Below are 20,036 nucleotides of genomic sequence, written 5' to 3' on the forward strand. Positions count from 1 at the left end.
AGCGACGATGATCCTCCAGCTGCCACACCTTCCTTGAGTGCTTTCATCTCGGCCTTCATGGTCTCAATCGTGCTCTACGCCTCCATGAGCCGACACTCCAAGGAAGTGATAGCCTCCTTCATCTCGAACTCGGCCCGCTGACGTCCCTCCAACTCCTTGCGAAGGTTTTCAGTCTCCTCAAGGGTGAAGTCTTCGAGGGTCTTGAACTTACCATCGGCCACATTCAAACGCCGGCCTAATATCTCCACGGCCTGCCTCGCCGTTTCAACCCTTGCGATCCACTCCTCTCCAGGTGTGACGTCAATGGGCTCCTCGCCATGGTCATCGTCACTTGCTTCGATGATCGAAGGTGGATGAGATGTTAGCGCCTCGCTTGGTGTGGGGTCGAGCAACATCTCCTCACTACCCTTTTGATGGTTCTTTCCTTTGCGGTACTTCTTTCCTCCCTCCAGACGGACGTTGGTAGTGCAGCGGTGTTCATGTCTCATTCAGTTGCCATTCCCTTAGTGCAAACCTTTGCTCTGATACCAAGTTGTCACAGACTTAGAGTCTTACTAATGCTCCGTGCGGCACTTGACAACTTACTCACGAATCTTTCAAGATCTCGTAAGCTCAAGTAAACCCTTTATGCTAAGATCGCTAAGGAAATGTAAAGGAAGACTTAGAAAGATTAAAGAGAATTTTTGGAAGAAGGCTTTTGTATTAGCTTGGAAGGAATGCTTTACAACTTTGTTTGCTTGCTTTCTTGGTTGGATGCCTTGCAAATGAATGGCACCCTCTATTTATACTAACTCCTAGGGACTAAAGTGCAATTTAAATTTACTTTACAAGTCCCTAACTATTTACACTTTGGTCCTAGTTCTAGAACTCTCTACACACTCTAGGACCTTCTAAGACTTTCTTGAAGTTTCTACATTATTCTAGAGAATTCTAGAGAATTCTCTGGTCTTCTTGAATAATCTAGAGGGTTCTAGAGTCTTCCGGAAACCTCTCCACAACTCTAGACCCTTCCGCCCCTATCCGGACGCAAAATTTCACTGGGATGTGGCGGGACGTGACAAATGACCCTACAAATTTAATGCATTTCAATACTGGTAAGGTATAATGTATAATTTAATTGAAAAGAGTGATTTTATTTTTTTTAAAAAAGAAATTGCTGATGCAGTCCACATGACAAAATAGAAATAACAATTTTTTTTCAAGCAAGCTGATATTAAAAATTATTTTAAAAAATATAATACCCACAATCTTTTCAGTTAATGATCAAAAACTGACATGTTGAAACTATTAATTATATTGCAAAATTTTGAATTAACTATTAGTATTTCAGATAATTACTTGAAAATAATTAATTTTCTTAATTTATCACAATAACAAGTGAAATAAAAGAAAATATTTTTAATATAAGAGCTAATAACATGTATTACTTTATTTATTTATTCATTTTTACTTGTCATATTTGAATTTGGCACACCAATTTAGAAAATAATAATTGATATAACTATTTACCACACTATTTTTATTGATTGATCTTAAATAGTATTAGATCTTAAAAAATAATTTGAGAAATAATAAGTAATTAATGTTGAAAGCAAAATATGGATTAAAAAAATCAGATTTCTTAATATGTGAAAATGAATAGATAAAAATAAAAAAATAGTCTTAAGTAACAGACAAATAAAATTAAATAAAGAGAATATTTATTTGTGACAGTAAAAAAGTAATAAGTACTTAATATTTAGCGGGACCCATGTCTTATGCCATTAATGAAAAAACAAAAAAGTAGGACCCATCATATTCTTTAATGGCAGGCATGGTTTGTAAATAAATAGAAAATGATGGACTTTTTAAAGAGCTTTTGCTGAGGTCCAAATAACAAAGCAAGAAGTACAAATTTTCTAAGCAAGTTTATCTTGCAATTTTGTTGTGACCCTTTTAAATAAGCAAGGGGCAATGACCAAATTGCCCTTAAGCTTTCTAAATATGGCAAAAAACAGGAGAAAATGACATAAATAGTCCTTTAACTATATGAGTAGGTCTAAAATGGTCCCTTAACTGTACACTTAACGGATATAGTCCTTTAACTATTCAAAAACTTGTCAGCTTTAGTCCCTTAACTATACACTTATCGGTTTTAGTCCCTCAACTATAAAGTTACCAATTTTAGTCCTTTAAGTATTCAAAAACTTACCAGGTTTGGTCTTTTTCCATTTTTTAAAAATATAAATAGTTTGATTTATATTAATAGGAATTCATGCCTCGAGAAATTCTTTAGCAATTTTTTCTGTTGTTTCTCTCGCTCCGCTACTTTTTCTTCAAATTAACCTTATGCGAAAAACCTTAATCTTAACGATTTAAAATAAAATTCACGAGGAAAGAAAATATAAGTCAAAAGAAAAATTATTCCCCATTAAATCCAAAGTTTGTACTTCAACGACTTCATTGAACATAATTTGTTTAATTTTTAAGAAATTGAAATTTATAAAATGGTAGATTTGTAATTTTTTTTAAATATATCAATTTTATAATTCTATTCATTTTATTTTACGTAAAGAATTTGAGTAAATTAAATAAAATCTGCACTAATTAAAATATTCAAATGCGACTTCAAGTCATTAACAACAATTATATGCTTAATTTTATCCTCCATTGAATAAAATTATGACTTATATCTTGTTTTCTCATTAATTTTATTTTGAATCGTAGACGTTATTGTTCTTTTTATAAGAGTAGTTTGAAGAAAAAGGGCGGGGATAGAGAAACAACTTTAAAAATGAGTTAAAGATTTAATTTCACGAATATTTCCGTTAATATAAACCTAAGCTATTTGTATTAAAGAAATGGACAAAGACCAAACCTGACAAGTTTTTGAATACTTAAAAGACTAAAATCGGTAACTTTATAGTTAAGAGACTAAAACCGGTAAGTGTATAGTTAAGGGACCAAAGTTGATAAATTTTTGAATAGTTAAAGGACAATATCTGCTAAGTGTATAGTTAAGGGACCATTTTAGACCTACTCCTATAGTTAAGGGATTATTTATGTCATTTTCTCCAAAAAAACAGCCATGTTGAAAGTTTGAAAACTCTACCTTCTATATAATAGAAATATACATATAGTCAAAGTCATAATAAGACTATTTCTAGCCTAGACAAGTCTTTCAACAATTTACTAGAACTAGTAAAAAAAAATCATGCTTGAAAATATTAAAGACAAGAAAAATGTGATATCTAATATAAATATGACTTCAACATCAATACTTATAAATGGCTTGAAAATACAACCCTTGAAATCCTCAAGAGGTATAAAATAAGGTGATTCATCATTCATATTTACAGTGCTAAACCATAATAAGACAATAGTAAAACAAAGACTCTTAGAGGATCCCAACTTTTTTTGGGCCCTATATATAACTAGGGGTGTATAAGAAAAATTGACAAATCGTACTAAATCGATAATTCGAATCGAATCAAAAAAGTAATCTGATTAATGATTTAATTTGACATGATTTGATATTGAGAAAAAAAAATCTGATCATAATTGATTTAGTTTGATTTTAACTAAAAATGTCTAATCAAATTAACTAAACCAATGTGACTGTCACGATCCAAAATGAGTCGTGAGTAGCACCCACACTTAACCTCCTAAGTGGGCGAACCAAAGAATCCAAACCCCAACATATATCAATAATTCAACTACGAATAACAACAATAATGAGGAAGCTCAAAACTTATTAAAGTAACCAATCAAATAAGCCTCTAAAGTCTAACACTTATTATCCCCAAAATCTGAAAGTCATCACATCAAGGACATCTAATCTTCAAATACTAAGTCTATGAGTATTAAAGACACCAAAATAAATGAATAAAATAGTTTATGTCCAAAACTATGGACATCATGCCATGACCAAGAGAATCCAACACAAGCTGGAATGAATAGCTCACCCTGGAACCTGATGTGCTGGAGACTGGCTAGAGCTGAGGGCGAGTCAAAGTCGCTGATACACTCACTGCACTCCACAAAAAGAAAACAAAGAAAAACACAAGTAAGGCTCAGTATAGGGCAACATGTACTGAGTAGATATCATCGGCCAACCCAAAATAGAAACTAATATGTAATGAATAATAGTATAAAATCAACTATGACACTTAGTAGGTAGCAAGCAACAAACACATGAACCAATGTCTACAACACTAAAGTAAGTACGTAATCAGTCAACAATATCAAGATCACATATGAGGATTCATGTCTCCAAACCAAACTAATTTGGGAATTGAGTTCTTTGAGATTAAGTACATTAAGTTAATTCAATATCATTATCCTTTAATGTTACCGTGCCGGAACGTGACACTCTGATCCAATTATACCGTGTCGGAACGTGACACTCCGATCCAATAATACCGTGTTGGAACATGACACTCCGATCCAATTTATACCGTGTCGGAACGTGACACTCTGATCCAATTATATAATTGATTTATTATTTATTATCACCACTTTTCAATTCATTAACAATATTTCATCAAGCCTTCTTTAATCAACGCATCACTTCGATAGAGAGGGTTCAAGATTATAAACTCCACGGTCTCAGGATTTCAGACCAATCACAAACCACACAACCAAGCTACACAATCACACAATCAAGTACATAGAGAACTTCACAATATCATTCAATGCATATCAATCACTATTAAGAGTCTATCTATCAAATAGAATAAACCATAACCTACCTCCACCGAATAATTGAAGTCAAGCAAGTTACTTCTCCAATACTTTTCCTTTCCTCAATGCCTCCGAACCTTTCCAATCTATCAAATATATATGCATAATTTGTAAGTTAACGAGTCTATAAACACTCATATTATTCTATGTCTAGCCTAGACCCAAAAACTCACCTAATTCTATAATCAATTTCTTAAAGTTCAAACATATGGGTAAGTCTTAATTCCTCCCATTAGCATATCTTTAATGGAATTTAAATAATTCGATACACCTAATATTTAATTACCTATCTCAATATATCAAAACTTGATTTATTATATGATATCTTACGATCAAACTTCAACCAACACACAAGCCGTACCTACAACATCTCATATAGCTTATGATAGATAACTGAATCAATCCAACACACAAACCGTACCTACAACATCTCATATAGCTTCTGATGGATAATTGAAGGTGATTGTATTCATTAGTAATTCTGATCAAAAGAGGAATTTGGAATTTCCAACATAAACAACAAGAGGAACAAAGACAAAATTATATGCATGACTTTTCCAATTAGCAATTCATCCTTTCTATCCCTTCTTAACTCATCACTATTCTAATCAATAGCATCATTAATTCCTTATACAAAGATTCCCTTAGTTACATTGTCAATCCACTATTTTTGTCCAAAATATATCAAACACAATCACGTAATTAGTTAGTTACTTTCCATTAAAATATAATATACACACATATATGAATGCAACACCTTAATTCTCTTACCTCTAAAATAATAATAATAATAATATAAATTCTTGCCTAATAGTTTCACCTCCAACCCAACCTAACGCTACTATCTATTATCCAATCTTAATTATAAAATAGTTTCTAATTGTTATCTATTCACCAAGCTTTAATTATACAGCCACCAAGAGATAATTATATGTAAACCAAATTGAAAGTGTAAATTAGGTTACCTGAATCGACCTTCTCCATTACCGCTTCTGCCCAACCGTCAAGCCCTCTTTTCTTTTAATTAACCACTCAAAATTAGTAAGCCCTAATTATTATACGGAAAAGGGTCAAAACTATCCTTAAACTATAGGAAATGGTCTAAAAATATCCTTCATCCATCTTTTAGTCTAAAAATACCCTTCCATTCACCTTTTTGGCTCACCTATACCCTTTCTTTCACCTTTTTGACTAACTTATACCTTTATGACTAACAACCAAAGTTTATTTTGTTTTATTTTTAAAAAGAGATTATTATTTGTCATTTTCTTATTAGATAAAATAAAAATCTCATCTCTATTAAATTTTTTCCCCATAATCTATTCAAATAAAAAAATATATACCTCTTCAAGACGCCAATTTTTTTTATCAAAAAAATCTAGTAATTTTTATATTTGCTCTAAAAAAAAATTTAAAAATTTATTTTAAATAATTAATATATTATAAGAATATTAATAGTGCCACAACATCTATCTTCCTTTTTTAAAAAAATAAAATAAAATTGGTAACTTAATTTTTTTGCTAATCTGTGATAAATACTTTTCAAAGAAAAAGTTCCACAAACAATTTTACTTAAAAATCAACTCATTAAAAAAAAGAAAAAAAAAACAGATGGACGGTCGTAGCCATAGGGAAAATTTAAGTAGGAAATAAAGAAAAATAGTGTGTAATGTATTTATGGATAAGATAATATATTGTTATGATTATGACATAAAAATTTGTTTATAAAATATTAATCATCTATGTCATGTTTAGAATCTTGATTTAATTAATTAAATATTAGCCATTAATTTTTTCTCATGTCATGAGTCTTCAATCTAAGTAAAAATTTGAGGAAATGGAGAGGAGTTGGATCCAAAAATAAATAAATAAATAACTACAATTTTTTTTATATAAAAAAAAAATTGGGGTCTTGAAGAGGTATATTGCTTTGGTTTGGATAAATAATGAGAAATAATCTAATTGAGGTGAGCTCTTTATATTATCCAATAGGAGAATGACACATAATAACTATTTTAAAAAAATAAAGAATAAAGAGAGAATTGTTAGTTTTAAGGGTATAAGTGAGCCAAAAAGATGAATGGAAGGTATTTTTAGACCAAAAGATGGATGAAGGGTATTTTTAAACCTTTTCCTATATTTTAGGAGTATTTTTGACCCTTTTCCGATTATTATATGAAGCTACTTATAAAAGCAGTAAAAGTGGTCCACTATTAATTTTAATGTTTTTTTTTATTTAAAAAAATAAAGAATAAAGAGAGAATTGTTAGTTTTAAGGGTATAAGTGAGCCAAAAAGATGAATGGAAGGTATATTTAGACCAAAAGATGGATGAAGGGTATTTTTAAACCTTTTCCTATATTTTAGGAGTATTTTTGACCCTTTTCCGATTATTATATGAAGCTACTTATAAAAGCAGTAAAAGTGGTCCACTATTAATTTTAATGTTTTTTTTTTAACCACCTAACTTAAACTAATTTATTAAAACTATCCCATTAGTTCTATAATTGTAGTTACGAATAGTCCAAAATACCCATTTAAAATCCATCTGAAGAGTCTTTTATGCAATAAAAAGCTCTAGTACTCAAAACGACCAAACGGATCGTTACAGTGACATTACATGTATACAATTTTTAAAAATATTTATACGTAAAAGTATTTATTTTGATGTAATTTATAAATATTTTAAAAAAAAATTCATAGATTTTTATCTTTCAATACATTTATTTTAAGTTTGAGACTTGGAATTTTGAGTGATTTTAAAAAAGTAATAGCTCATAGATATTAGTAACTCAATAATGTCGAATATATGTTCTTAAGTTTTACATTGGTTTACACAATTAAAATACATAAACTAATTTTATTACTTCTTTGACATTTAATCATGCAACTAATACTTATTATAACATGACTTAGTACTTTTAAATCATGGTTATTTTCATTATGACTTATAAATCTACAATATTTATTCTATGCGATTTCATTATTATTTTTTGTTGAATATTTTAGTGTCATCACCCATCTTGAATTTTAAGTTATTTTCTTAAGAAACACCGTAGATAATTATATCTTGGTAGAATTAAAGAAATGTTTAAAGCAGAAGTTAGTTGTGTGTTTGTATGAAGGCTTCACTCGAATAAATAAATAAATCCAAAATCCCGAGAAAATTGAAAAATCCTAAAAAAGTGAGGTTAGAAAATCCAATTTTTATTAATTTGGTTGATGTACAAATTTAAAATTTTAACACAAATGATTACATTTGATATTAGAAAAATTCGAATCAACCATGTCATGTACACCCTTAAAAGCAACAACAATAACACATTCAAAGTGATTCCACAAGCAGATCTAGTCGCAGACCTTACTGACTACTTGTGTGAGTAGAGAACAAAGTGTTTCAAAACTGGTCTTGAAAAATAAATGTGTAGAGAAACCACTACCACCACCACCATGATCCCCACCACCACCACCAACAATAACAAAAGGGAGAGAAATCAATACTCAATTACCTATTAATCTTTTACCTTAATCCTTGACTTTCACGTTCTTATATCTAAGATCATATTCACATTGAACTGAAGATATATCATATCAAACAATTCAAAGCATACGATTTTTTTTCAAATTTAGAAGTAAAAATCATATAATTAGTTGATTATGAGTATATAACAACTTTGCATCTAAAAAAATTAACAAAATATTCTTTAAATAAAAATATATACAATTTCACTTAAAGAATTTATTATTCTAAATGCCTCTCATCAAAACATCTAGTAAGGGACCCTCCTAGATATCTCACATATTTTTTTCGCCTATGATTTAATTGACATGTTAATTATTAGGTGAGGTCGAAATCAATAGTTCTATGAATGTGGTACTCGAAATCTAGCTAATTTATTTTAGTGTCAAAGGATTGATATCTCACAGAATAGTAATACAAGTAATAATTGATTTAGACTACCCAAAAGTAATTATATTTTCTTTTTACATAAAAAAAAAACGTTTTAACTTTGCCCTATTTATCATAAATATAATTTTGTTCTTATTTTATGCAATATCTATTTTATTATTGATAACTTTTTTTACGTATATAATATTTTTTTATTTTGATTATTTTGTATTTTAACTCAAGGGATTGAAGCCTAGTTTTAAATATGAAATTTGAACTTGATTGTTATTGCATCACCTATGGGATCTTATGAGCAAGCTGAGTTATTGAAATGATAAGTAAGGCGCGATGAACTTATAATTCATTAGATGCTTTTAATGAATGACAACTAACTACCATAAGTAATATGTTTCCGTCTATTCAATCATTTGATAACCAAAGTCATTGGTCGATAAATGATCACTATGTGTTGACATACACTTAGAATAATTTAAGATTTGCATAGACAGTAAAATAAAATGAATACTGGCCAACACATACAGTATTCTAATAAGTACTTGAAACAAATATGAATGAAGGCAACAATTTCCCTATTGTATTAAGAATTTAACTATTATTACCTAGGCTTTTACCTGATCCCACCTTCAATATTTTTGCACAGAGAACACCAGATACAAGATTCTATGAGCAATTACTCTTTTTTCGTGACGTTTTTCGTTTACAGTAGTATGGACAATATATATATATATATATATACTCTACTCTGTCTTGTCTTCTTCTACATCACCACCATTAGATGTCCCATCTCCACCAGGCGTTGATCTCACTACGGATGGAATTCTTACATCCTTTGTTGGTAGAGGGGAGGGCTTTATGAGTGTCAAGGTGATATCCTTATCAAACTCTTCACTATCATCAGAATAGGCATATCTGGTTGTATCGAAAAGAAAACCAATTAGAATATAAGTGTAGAAAAGGAAAGTAAATATCGCGAACATATAGGTTCTACCAAATGCCAATTTTTTTCACAGAAAGACCTGTGGTTTTTGAGATTCTTTTCATGAAGAAGGAAGATATGAAATGGTTTGAAGAAAACGATCCTGAATCTTTGAAACCGGGAAAATATGTATCATTTTCTTCTTTCCTTCTCAACTGACAAAGGAACTTCATTCGTTCATGATCTCTCAATGGAAATGGGGAGGGTTGGGTGAGGAGAAAATCATCTCATTTTCTCGCATGGTCAAAGTATTCATACTCTATTAAGATAAAAATTGCCATGGATCCCTAGTTCAGAGGACATTTCAGATCATCTTTGTTCTTTTTTTAATATAAGAAAGAACACTCATCATTACTAAACGATCATTTTAGCATGTTTTATGGTAGAGCAATTTCACACTAGGAGCCCTGTGAACTCAATCAAATCTAAAACATGCATTATAGAGATGAAAGCCTGGTCATCTTACCTCATGGAGTTTTGAGATGGAGCCCAAAGAGCACAGATGACGCAAAGGAGAGAGAAAGACAACACTTGCCAGAAGGCAGGAATAATCCAGGCCTTTTGCCATCGCTCATTGTACACGTCAGTGGACTTGAAGTACAGCTGCCATGGAAAAATCGTCTCAATAAATTGAGTTTTAATGCTTAGCTTGGTAATACAAAAAACCGGAAAAATTAGGACGATAAGAAACTTATGTTATATGAACTCAGGTACGAGATAGGAGGACATTCCAATTTTGAAGGATCCACATAAGCCCCCAATCATTCCAACTGATCCTAAGTTGAGGAAAGTAAGAATCTCGCTACCAAACATATGTGCTTCAGCTAATGGAAATGCTTACTAAATAGGTAGGTCTCCTAGCCCTTGCACTCGTTAAACTTATTTACTCATTATACCTCAGTAATAGATTTACTCTTTCCTAAAATTTTGCTCATTTAGGTTTCTTAAGAATTCCTGGATAGAAGAAAAAGATAAGTTGAGTTATGATGCTTTTACTTATTTATTTAATGGCTTAGAGCAGATGAACAGAACACGAATAACATTACAACTGTAACTCCTATAAAAGCACCACCTTCCTGTCACCCGCAAGCACCTAATTTTACTGTTTTCATGTTTGTTTATCAAGAATTGCAGGTCAGTTAATGGATAAGATGAGTGCTGAATATTTTGGTTACTGTTTCAACAAACCCATTCCCTGTGGCCTGTACGCATAAACTGGACACTTGAGCATTAAGGTTTGGCTATTTTTCCTTTAATTCAGATCTCTTTTTAAAGATCACTTTGGGGTTGCCATCATTTGGCTCTTTCCGGGGAGAGTAGATAAACTCTAAGAATCGCTATATTAGATTGATGGAAATAAACAAAAAGATCAGCCTTAAATTGAAGATAGCCAAATATTACCTCATAGCATACCCAACCAACAGAAACAATAACTGTGACAGCTAGAGCATTTGTGAACCTCCGGTATATGTCTAACTTGGCCAACAATCTTCTAGCCTGTCAATCCACAACAGCAGCAAATGAACTACCATTGATTGATAGTAAGAATGATAGGAAACATGAAGTCATGTCATAATTAACCTTCATATATATATATATATATATATGAAGGTGAACATGTATCACATCAAGATCTCTGGTCACTCACAAATATATATTTGAAGGTGAACATGTATCACGTCAAGATCTCTGGTCACTCACAAATACATTAATAGGATAGGAATTGCGGAAAGGAAGCCCTTTTATAGACCAGCAAATTGACACAAAGTTATAAGCAAAAGTAAAGGTCACTGTACCTGAAGTTTATTCAAAGTTGCAGAAAGGGAATTGAATATCCAGAGGATGAAGAAAGCATCCAAGATTGCCACAGGAAGTACAAAAAACAACCTTGCTTTTCCTGAGAAATCACTAACAGTACCAACATTTTCTACCAGTTCAAGCACTTCCGATGCCAGAAAGAAAGTTCCTCCAAGCAAAAGAACCTTGGATGTAAGACCACCAAGGGTAGGTCTAACAACACCATACCCCATAGAGACCATCAAAATAATCAAACGAGCAACTGTGCGCTTTACTGCACCAAAGGTAACAGCCCATACAGTGATCCCAGTTGGTCTGACTCCGGTTTCATTGAATTCAGCATAATCAAAGTACCATAATGCCATCTCAAACATGCCCAACGTTATAACGAGAGTAATACAATTTTGTAAAGCAAGAACTTCTCTCCAGAATCTCGCATACTGAGAAAACCAAAAGATCCCTAGTAACACAAACATAAGAGACATGTACCCATAGAAATTCATAAGTGGTGCCATTCTACCAGGTAGGTAACCATTAGGATTTTTCCATATGGTTTTCCCTTCAACAACAACTTCCTTAAGATTATGGTCGCAGTGCATAAAGTACACATTGTACATTCCAGTTTTTGTTATATGTATTGTTCTCGGCTGCAGTTTTGCTTCAAACTCATCAATGCCAAATGAGGCACCAAATACTTTAGGCCAACCAGGATTATTAGTAGATGGGCGGTGGATTATTTCCCCTTGTGTACAAACTCCCAGTTTTGCAAGATCTGCTGTGCAACAAACAGCTCTTTGCCCCCCATAAGCAGAGCCGCCAATTGTCTCTCGGTCATCCACCTCAAAAACAACTGCATGAATTGATCCTGAGCTAAAGTTTGAAAATTCTTCAGGTCTCCGGAATATAATCTTCTCAAAGCTGATTTTTACAAACGATAAAGGTCAGAAAATGCTGAACTTTTATCTCTGTGATATATGTTTCTATTACCAACATTCCAACAACAATAACAAGGAAAAATGCTTGAGCTCAGGGGCGAATTTACATGTTAAAAATGGGGCACGTGAACCCGTGGTCTCACTGTAAAACTAGGTATTTGATGTATATATTTTCAAAAATTTGGTATAATAATATCTGTTCACACCTATGCTACAAGAATGCTAAATGGTGCACTTGGTTGGATGTTGAGTTATTTACCTAGGGATCAATTTCCACTTAATACCTTTTTCAGTGTACTTTTAGCAGAAGAATGGTGTTATATTTGACATCTAGCTTAAGTTTCCATGTGACAAGTTAGAATTTAAGCTTTAAATAATGGATCATGTCGAAAGGGGCTACTTTGAGAATCTAAAAAATTCAGATATCATTTTTCACTTTGAAAACAAAAACTACTTTTTTCAAATTTCACAATGAAACATGACCAAACGCCATGGAAATGAAAAACTATTTCACTTTATTTGGAGTTTTTGAAGTTGGAGTTGTGTTATTTTCTCGCACACGACAACATACATGTATGCCTGGTATGACATGGATTATTGATCTTCTTCAAGGACATCGCATGCCTATGTAGAAATCTACAGGTTTCTATCCTGAAACGTTTTGTCAGCTAATCAACTCCAACTTCAAAAATTCCAAATAAAGCTAAATACATTTGGGTTTTCATGGCCAAACAAGCGTTTGACCATGTTTCATTGCGAAATTTGAAAAAAAAAAAAAGGTTTTGTTTTCAAAGTGAAAAATGATAAATTACCAAGTCAGTACCCCACTCTCAAATCTCAAATCTCAATTCATCAATCAACTAATCTTCAATAATCCCAAATTAAGATCCACTAAAAACAGCAATATAAATAAAAATCCAAAATGAGCAGAAAAAACTATCAGATAATAACAGTAACTTCGAGTGAAGCTATTAAACATCAAAATTCAAAACAGTCATAGCTAAAATACATTATTTAAAGGAAGAGTAGGAAAGAGAGATTTTCACCGTATAAAAGAGTGTCCATCTGAAGAGGAGGTAGAAGATTGGTTGAGGTTAGGGTTAGAAGAATAAATTCCTTCGCTACCTCCATGGACTACGAATACATTACCTTTGTTTGCGAATTTCTCGGCAGAGTAATCGTGTAGTGAAGCTTGTGTAAAGTGAAGTGACCATAAGCAAAGTACAACAATGGCTGAAGCTGAAGCTCCGAAGGACGACATTGCCCCTTAACAGAGCTCAGTAGAAGAAGAAGAAGTTGAGCTTGTGTAGAAAATGGTAGATCTGCTGTTGCACTAGTAAAAGAAGTGGAAGAGGAGGACTACCCACGGGGGAGTGGGACCTACACGTTTAAGAGAGACAATTTTCTACTCCTTCGGTCCGATTTATGCATAGTTTTCGTTTTTCGAAAGTCAAACAATTTAACTTTATTTAAAAAATTTCTTAAATAAAAACTTGTTTCAATCTCAAAATTCAAAAAAGACAGGGAGTACTTAATGGAGAGTTTTGGTTAAAACTATCCATCATTAATAGTGTTTAATTTTAAAAAATATCTTACAAATAAGAGTAACTTAGTATTAATTTTTTTTTCTGTAACAAAATTTACTTTGAAACTGAATGGATACTATTTTCTCTTTTTTTATATTTATATTATTTAATCCTTATTAACGTTGTGTTTTATTCTTTACAAAATAGGAATAAGATCTACCGATTATTAGAGCCGTTAATATGGGCTAGGCCCATAGGGCCGGCCTGGCCTAACCCGTGATTTGATAGGGTTGGGCTATGATTTTTGGAGCCCATTTAAGAAAAAAGTTTTTTAGTCCGGCCTGAATAAGCCTGCCGATTTGTGGGGCTTGAGAAATATGGATAGGGTCGGCCCGTGGGCTAAATAAAAATTAATTAAATAATAAAAATAAAATAGAGTATTAAAAATAACAAGAGTCTAAACTCAAAATCTGTTAAAAGTTTGAAATATTACAATTTAATTATAAATTATATTTATAAAATATGTACTATATAAAATAAAAAATTTCTAAAATTTCTAGAGAATCACTACATAGGCTGTAACCTAGGGAATGTTGTCATAGTTTTTGTGTTTTATTATGATTATTGAAAAACAATTAGGTTAATATTTCTATTTAGCTATTTATATTTTTACTTGAAATCAAACTTAATAAATATTATAAAGATAATTTTATTTGTAGATTTGATTAACAAGTAGTAACACTAACACCATGTAATATTGTCTAGTCGATATTTATGATAATATTTTTAAATTATAATTTAATTAAAAAAATCATAAGAAATATACTTTTAAAAAAGAGGGCTGACCCGGCAAAGCCCGTAGCCCACGTACTTGTGGGCTGGGCAGACCATTTAATTCTGGCCCACACCAAAAAATGGGCTAGTCCGATCTGGCCCGTAAAATTTCAAAGCTTGTATGAATTAGCCCGGATGGTGTTGTATGTTGGTGAGAAGTGCTTGGTCAACCCCTCTGTTTATTTTTACTTGTCCATAAAGATTGATATTATTTGCTAGTATAGATTGTTGTATTCCATCCTTGTAAAATGAATACAAAAGCATTTCTTCCAGCTTTTGCTCAAATATCTTGTGGTACGGGAACTTACCAATTCCATCTTTCATTCCATCTTCCATCAAAATAATCAAATCAACTATGCTTCACTTCAACAAAAACATGGTATCTTGTAGTCTAATACAATCTACCATAAAAATTGAAAATTTCCCACATTAGAGTAAAAATGGACAGGATGAATTTGGCATTATCCAGATCAACCACCATTTCCCCATACCATCATCAGGTCCAATGCCCAAATGTACCAGTAAGTCGAGTAGGGGAGCCATCAATATATCAACATGTAATCGGAAAAAAAATGTAGTAGGTACAACCCGATTCCCAACTTGTAGATGTTACAATGAACAACGTGTAGCAGCGAAAGAAACCATTTATAGTTACTTCTTCCACCAGCCAGAAACTGCGGCAATATTTACAAAAGCCATGCCATGATGCTGGGAAAAACCAAATATCAGTAACAAGAATTCTTAGTCCATATCAAGAAATTCCATCCTCTTTCTCATTGAACCTTTAAGATCTGTAGATGATGATACATAAAGCATTATAACACACTATATTTCTAGATATGCTCAAAGAAATTGCTTTAACATTTCATCTTGATAATAACGAAACAAATCTCTATGCTTAAAAGATCCTCCAACAATATTCTAACCCTTTAGTAACAAAAGCAAAGAAGGTTTCTACGTCCAAATACTGATTAACAACAATAATTGTTGATTGTAATTGATAAACAAAACAGTAAGTGTAATATGATGACAGAATATCTTGCATCATCAAAGTCTTGAGACTATTTACGTATCCCTTGATGTTACTAGATATATCATAACCTTGTCCACTTTTTTTTTGGACTTAGAGAGTGATCCGAAAGCAAAGAATAGATTGTTTTCTTTAATGGTCCTTTGATCTGCTGAAAAATTGGGAAGGAGTGGGGAGAAGAGGATCACAATAAGACTAGTGGAGGAGTATTCCACTTTTGTGGGGGCATATACATTCGAGCTTTGGTGATTGTAACCTTGGTTCCAACCTCCATGATCTAAGTTGCTCGGACTCTTCACTTTTGGTGCCGCACCCGTGTCAATACAACATGGGTGTGGGATCCGTGTCCAATTTGGTCAACCGATTTCGAGTACTTTGACCAAAATCGATGGGGAAAGTCTTGGACAGTTTTAATGACTTCTGTATATAATACTAAAGCTAAGGTGAAATTGAAGAAAATTGAATACCTTTTATATAGAAATTTCTATGTCACTCATTTTCCTTTAATCTCCTTCCAAGATTCTCCTCAAGTTCTCCACATATTCTCATAATTTAGCTTTTGTAACTCTATTTTTAGATAATTTAATTATTTTTAGGCGTATCCCCGCACTTGTATCCATATCCCTGAATCTTAAAAATTAGATCATGAAGAATCCGACCTTTAGATCCGCACCAGTATTGAACACCCGCACCCGAGTCGAGCAACTTAGCCCATAATTACTATCCCTCCAATAGGAGCATCTTTTATATCGAAAGAGCATTATGATGAATGCTAAAACAGATCACCCCTACCCCTACCCAACAACAGATGAACAAATTGCTTATTGAACACCAAATTAAAGCTCTTAAAGAGAGATGGGAAGAATTTATAAATGCATAATTTCTCAAGAACAACAAAATCAAGATCTTTACACCAAAGTAGAGAATTACACTCTTGTTCAAGTACCTTATATGAGAACATATTTGGAAAAAGAGGGCCAACACGAAAGCAAAATTAGACATAATAATTTCATTAGCCTCCAACTTTCAGCTAACAGGGCAAATTAGACACTTGTCACAAACATTATTTTTGCAAGCTAAATTTTTTATAGGATCTTCCCAAAAACTGATCACATGAAAAACAAAAGTAGATCGGCAATGAGTTAGACCACCACAATTTACAGTCCACTATGACATATTCACTTCATAGACTGGTATATCCAACTATTTGGGAGCAAGCTAAGGGTGCTTACATTGGAGTTAAATCATGTAAAAGAAAGGGAAGAAGTTAAAACTGAACTCAATATATAGATGGTGGAATCATGGCATTGCCATGTTCCAAAACACATTTCATTAAGCATCAGTATTAGTCAAACAATGAATAATGAGGTCATACCCTTGTAATCTCAGCAACTGAAACATGAGTCATATGGGGTGGAAGTTCCTCCTTATCAACATCCTGAAAAATCACAACAAAACTGGGTGCAGGATCACAGTACATACCAATTCTCCAATTAACACGACGTTCTTCCCACGGATAATATAAAGACCTAGTGGGATATCACAATATAGATCACCAACTAGTGTACTTTCACCACTAAAGCTTCTTATATAAAAGCTTAGGAACACATAACTCGTGTCTTTCTTTTGAGGCTTTTAGCTCCTGTTCATTTTTTCCACTTACTGCAAATAATGAGCACCTTAAATTTACAAGCTTGTCATTTCTCTACCATTCAAGAAGCTGAGATGAATGCCAGTATCAAAGGAAAAAGGGGTGCAATTGTTTCACGATTACAAATGTCAAAAAGATATTATTCTACATTCAAGTGGGTAAATTTTCGAGTATACTCCCTCTTTCCCCAAAAGGCAGGACTTTCGTAGGAAGGAGGAAGAGTTTACTCTTTCACCATCTCCTAGAAATTCATTGTTCTCCCTCCATAAATTAAAAGCTAACCACTCAACTTTTGAACTCTAAGGTTATGTTGCTCGAACTCTTCAAAAAAATTTGCCACAGCCGTGTCGGATTCTAAAAAATACACTATTTTTGGAGTATCCTACACGCACCAGACGATGTTTTGAAGAGCCCGAGCAACAAAACTCTTAGGTACCACCATCATTCTAACATTAGCTTATGAGGCTTTGAAATTGGAGAATCAATAACTATAGCTATAAAAATAAAAGAAGAGGAATCAATCTACTCCATTGTCCATGATGAATCCTTTTTCTTCTTGAGAATTTTTACTGAAGATAACTTCGATTTTGTCGTTTTTTAACTCATCATTGTACATTAAATTAAAAGTTTTTTTTTCTCACAATTAGTACTAAATGTTTTTATTGAAACTGGTAATAATATTACTGTATTTATCCACAGGTAGACTACCACCAAAAGTGTAGTTCCCCTTCAAAAGTATTACAAACTATCAAAGGCTCAAGTCTATTTGTGTTACCTATAAACAATCTAGTACATCAAAGATGTCTTCAGTTTGAGCTAATAAACTATGTTTACACCAAAAATAAAATAGAGCTAAACACTTCATCTTGACATCCTGTAGACTGTTCTACACATTTTCAAAGCTCTTATTGTTTCTCTCTTTCCAGATTGACCACCAAATGCATGCTGGGACAATCTTCCATCTCTTCCTCCTTTGTGACATTTCCATCCCTGATCCAGCTACTAAATACTCCTTTAATGCATCCTGGTTTCACCCACCTGATCCCCTTTAGGCTAGTGAACATTCTCCATAGTTGTTCTGTCCATATACAATGTAAGAAAAGATGGTTGACTGTCTCGGCTTGTTCTCCACACAAGTAACACCTAGAAGCCAACAGATGTCCTCTCTTGTTCATGTTTTCATGTGTTAGAACAACTTGTTTTGCCAAAAGCCAAGTGAAACAATTCACTTTGTAAGGTACCTTAGGTTTCCATATCATCTTCCATGGCCACTCTTTCTCTTGTTAAGAGCCGTATAAGTAGACTTGACTCCTGCCACATTAGCACATCATTTTCCCAGCAAGACTTGTATGAGCATCTAAATAGTTGAGAAGTTCTGTCATATTTCCAATCTCCCAGTCATTTAGTTGTCTTCTTAGGAACAAGATTTCACCCCTCCACATATTAGCTAGCTACAGTGGCATGTTGCCATTGACATAGTGGAAATATGACAAGGTGTGTTTGTCTCAAAACTACTATCCCATTCCACTTGTCATCCCAGAAAGAGGTTTTCCTGCCATTTCCCAACTTCACTCTGGTTCTTGCTTGTATCATTTGCCACAGATTCCTTATGACTCTCCATACAGTGCATTTATATGGAATATTTGTAACTTGTGTTGTCATCCACTTGTCCTCCATCCCATATTTAGCAGTAATCACATCCTTCCAAAGCATGCCATCTTCATTTGCAAACTTCCATAACCATTTCAACATCAAGCTTTGGTTTTGTTTCTTTAGGTTCTTGATGCTCAGTCCCCCTACTTCCTTACCCACAATAATTCACCCCACTCAACTAAGTGGTACTTCCTTTTATCTTCACTGCCTTGCCATAGGAATTTGCTCCTCATAGCATCAATGCAGTTGTACACACTAGCTGACATAGGAAATATATAATGTGATAGGAGTTACTTGATGATAAACATAAGGTCAATTAAGGGTAGTTAAGTAAATAGAAAAGTTAGTTGAAGGTTGTTAGCTTTACTGTTAGTCGGTTAAGGAACAGTAATGTGCATATTATAAATGCACTGTTTCATTGTAAAGATACCATCAGAAAATAATATCCTCTCTTCTTCTCTTCTTCTTCACGATGCATCTCTGATTAACTCATCAATGGTATGTTAGAATTGTTCATAATCAACATGGTATCAGAGCCATTCACCCACGTTTGTGAGGCTTATTGAAGCCATTTGTGCTTTCTCAAGCTTATTGAGCTTCATCAATGGCGGCTCCTAAGTTTGACCACAATCACGCTCTGTTTTTGCACCCTTCTGACACCACTGGCACATCTATCATTCCGATGCAGCTAACTGGATCCGATAATTACTCAATTTGGAGCAGGGCCATGCGTATTCAATTGCTTGGGAAGAACAAGCTTGGAATTGTTGATGGCAGCTTGAATAGGGATGATTTCGGAACAGAGTTAGGGCATCAATGGGATGGCTGTAATGCCATTGTTCAAGGTTGGATCATGAGTTCTGTCACTTCGGAATTGCACACAGGTATTGTTTATGCGACGAGTGCGAAAGCTATTTGGGAAGATCTTAGGGAGAGTTTTGATAAAGTGAATGCTTCAAGGATTTACCAATTACATAAAGCTATCGCTACTACTGTTCAAGGT

At 33.1% G+C, this 20,036-nt stretch overlaps 1 protein-coding gene across 1 annotated transcript; it reads right to left on the reverse strand.

The window, feature by feature from the left end:
* Positions 1-9,085: 9,085 nt before the first annotated feature.
* On the reverse strand, positions 9,086-13,711 carry LOC102585112 (transmembrane protein 87A-like). Its single transcript, XM_006361271.2, has 5 exons — positions 13,386-13,711; positions 11,404-12,322; positions 11,009-11,104; positions 10,074-10,210; positions 9,086-9,540 (listed from the first exon to the last, which is right to left on the reverse strand). The coding sequence occupies exons 1-5, from the start codon at positions 13,598-13,600 to the stop codon at positions 9,369-9,371; spliced, it is 1,539 nt and encodes a 512-aa protein (XP_006361333.1). The 5' UTR covers positions 13,601-13,711; the 3' UTR covers positions 9,086-9,368.
* Positions 13,712-20,036: the final 6,325 nt, after the last annotated feature.

Source organism: Solanum tuberosum, unplaced genomic scaffold, assembly GCF_000226075.1.
Source record: "Solanum tuberosum cultivar DM 1-3 516 R44 unplaced genomic scaffold, SolTub_3.0 scf00344, whole genome shotgun sequence".
NCBI classification, from domain to species: Eukaryota; Viridiplantae; Streptophyta; class Magnoliopsida; order Solanales; family Solanaceae; genus Solanum; species Solanum tuberosum.